At 41.3% G+C, this 828-nt stretch overlaps 1 protein-coding gene across 1 annotated transcript in view; it reads left to right on the top strand.

Annotated features, from left to right (window-relative positions):
• KAT2B (K(lysine) acetyltransferase 2B) overlaps nucleotides 1–828 on the top strand; it is a 152,606-nt gene that overhangs the window by 91,252 nt on the left and 60,526 nt on the right. The window contains exon 7 of the mRNA XM_012663159.1: nucleotides 398–526. Coding sequence (XP_012518613.1) covers nucleotides 398–526 — 129 coding nt within the window. The remainder of the gene's footprint in view (nucleotides 1–397; nucleotides 527–828) is intronic.

Raw genomic sequence — 828 nt, 5'->3', positions numbered from 1 at the left:
GGCCTCCCAGAGTGCTAGGATTACAGGCATTAGCCACTGCACCCGGCTGAGACTGTGCAGATATCTTCCCTGAATCAGTTATCATATGGTGGCTGCCAAATGGTGATTTTTTTTTTAAACTAACTTCCATAATTCCTTCCTTGTTGGTGTTCTATAAGGAAGAGCTTTGCCTTCTCTCCATTTATTTATTTATTATTTTATCAATATGAACTTAGATATCCTTTTATTCAATGAGTTATAATCTATTACTGTTTTTATTATCTTGATGCCTCGTGCCTTTTATTTTAAAGATGATTTCTTTGTGGTGTTGGGCAGGAATGGGATGGTCTCATGTGCATTTGGTTCCTTGTTACCTAAGAAAGGAGTCATCTAATACCTTCTTTTCCTTTTCTTGGAGCAGTTATCAATCCGCCTCCTGTGGCTGGGACAGTTTCATACAATTCAAACTCATCTTCCCTTGAGCAGCCAAATGGAGGGAGCAGCAGTCCTGCCTGCAAAGTCTCTTCTGGACTTGAGGCAAACCCAGGTAAGCTCTTGGGGTGGATAAGAGAAGGCTGTGACTGGCCCCAGGAGCTTAATTATCTGAAGAGTGCCAAAAGTAAACATAGACCAACTACGGATTGTACATGTCCAGAATTTTAATGGCTAGAAACCATTTTGTATTAGGCTTTGGGCTTTATCGATTAGTTATTGCTGTGCAACAAACCAACTCAAAAAGCAGTCTTTTATTTTGTTTTGTTTTTGAGATAGAGTCTCACTCTGTTGCCCAGGCTAGAGTGCCATGGCATCAGCCTAGCTCACAGCAACCTCAAATTCCTGGGCTCAAGC

This window comes from Propithecus coquereli, unplaced genomic scaffold (assembly GCF_000956105.1).
Source record: "Propithecus coquereli isolate 6110/MARCELLA unplaced genomic scaffold, Pcoq_1.0 Scaffold12, whole genome shotgun sequence".
In the NCBI taxonomy this organism is placed as follows: domain Eukaryota; kingdom Metazoa; phylum Chordata; class Mammalia; order Primates; family Indriidae; genus Propithecus; species Propithecus coquereli.
This window is presented reverse-complemented; position numbering and strand designations above follow the sequence as displayed.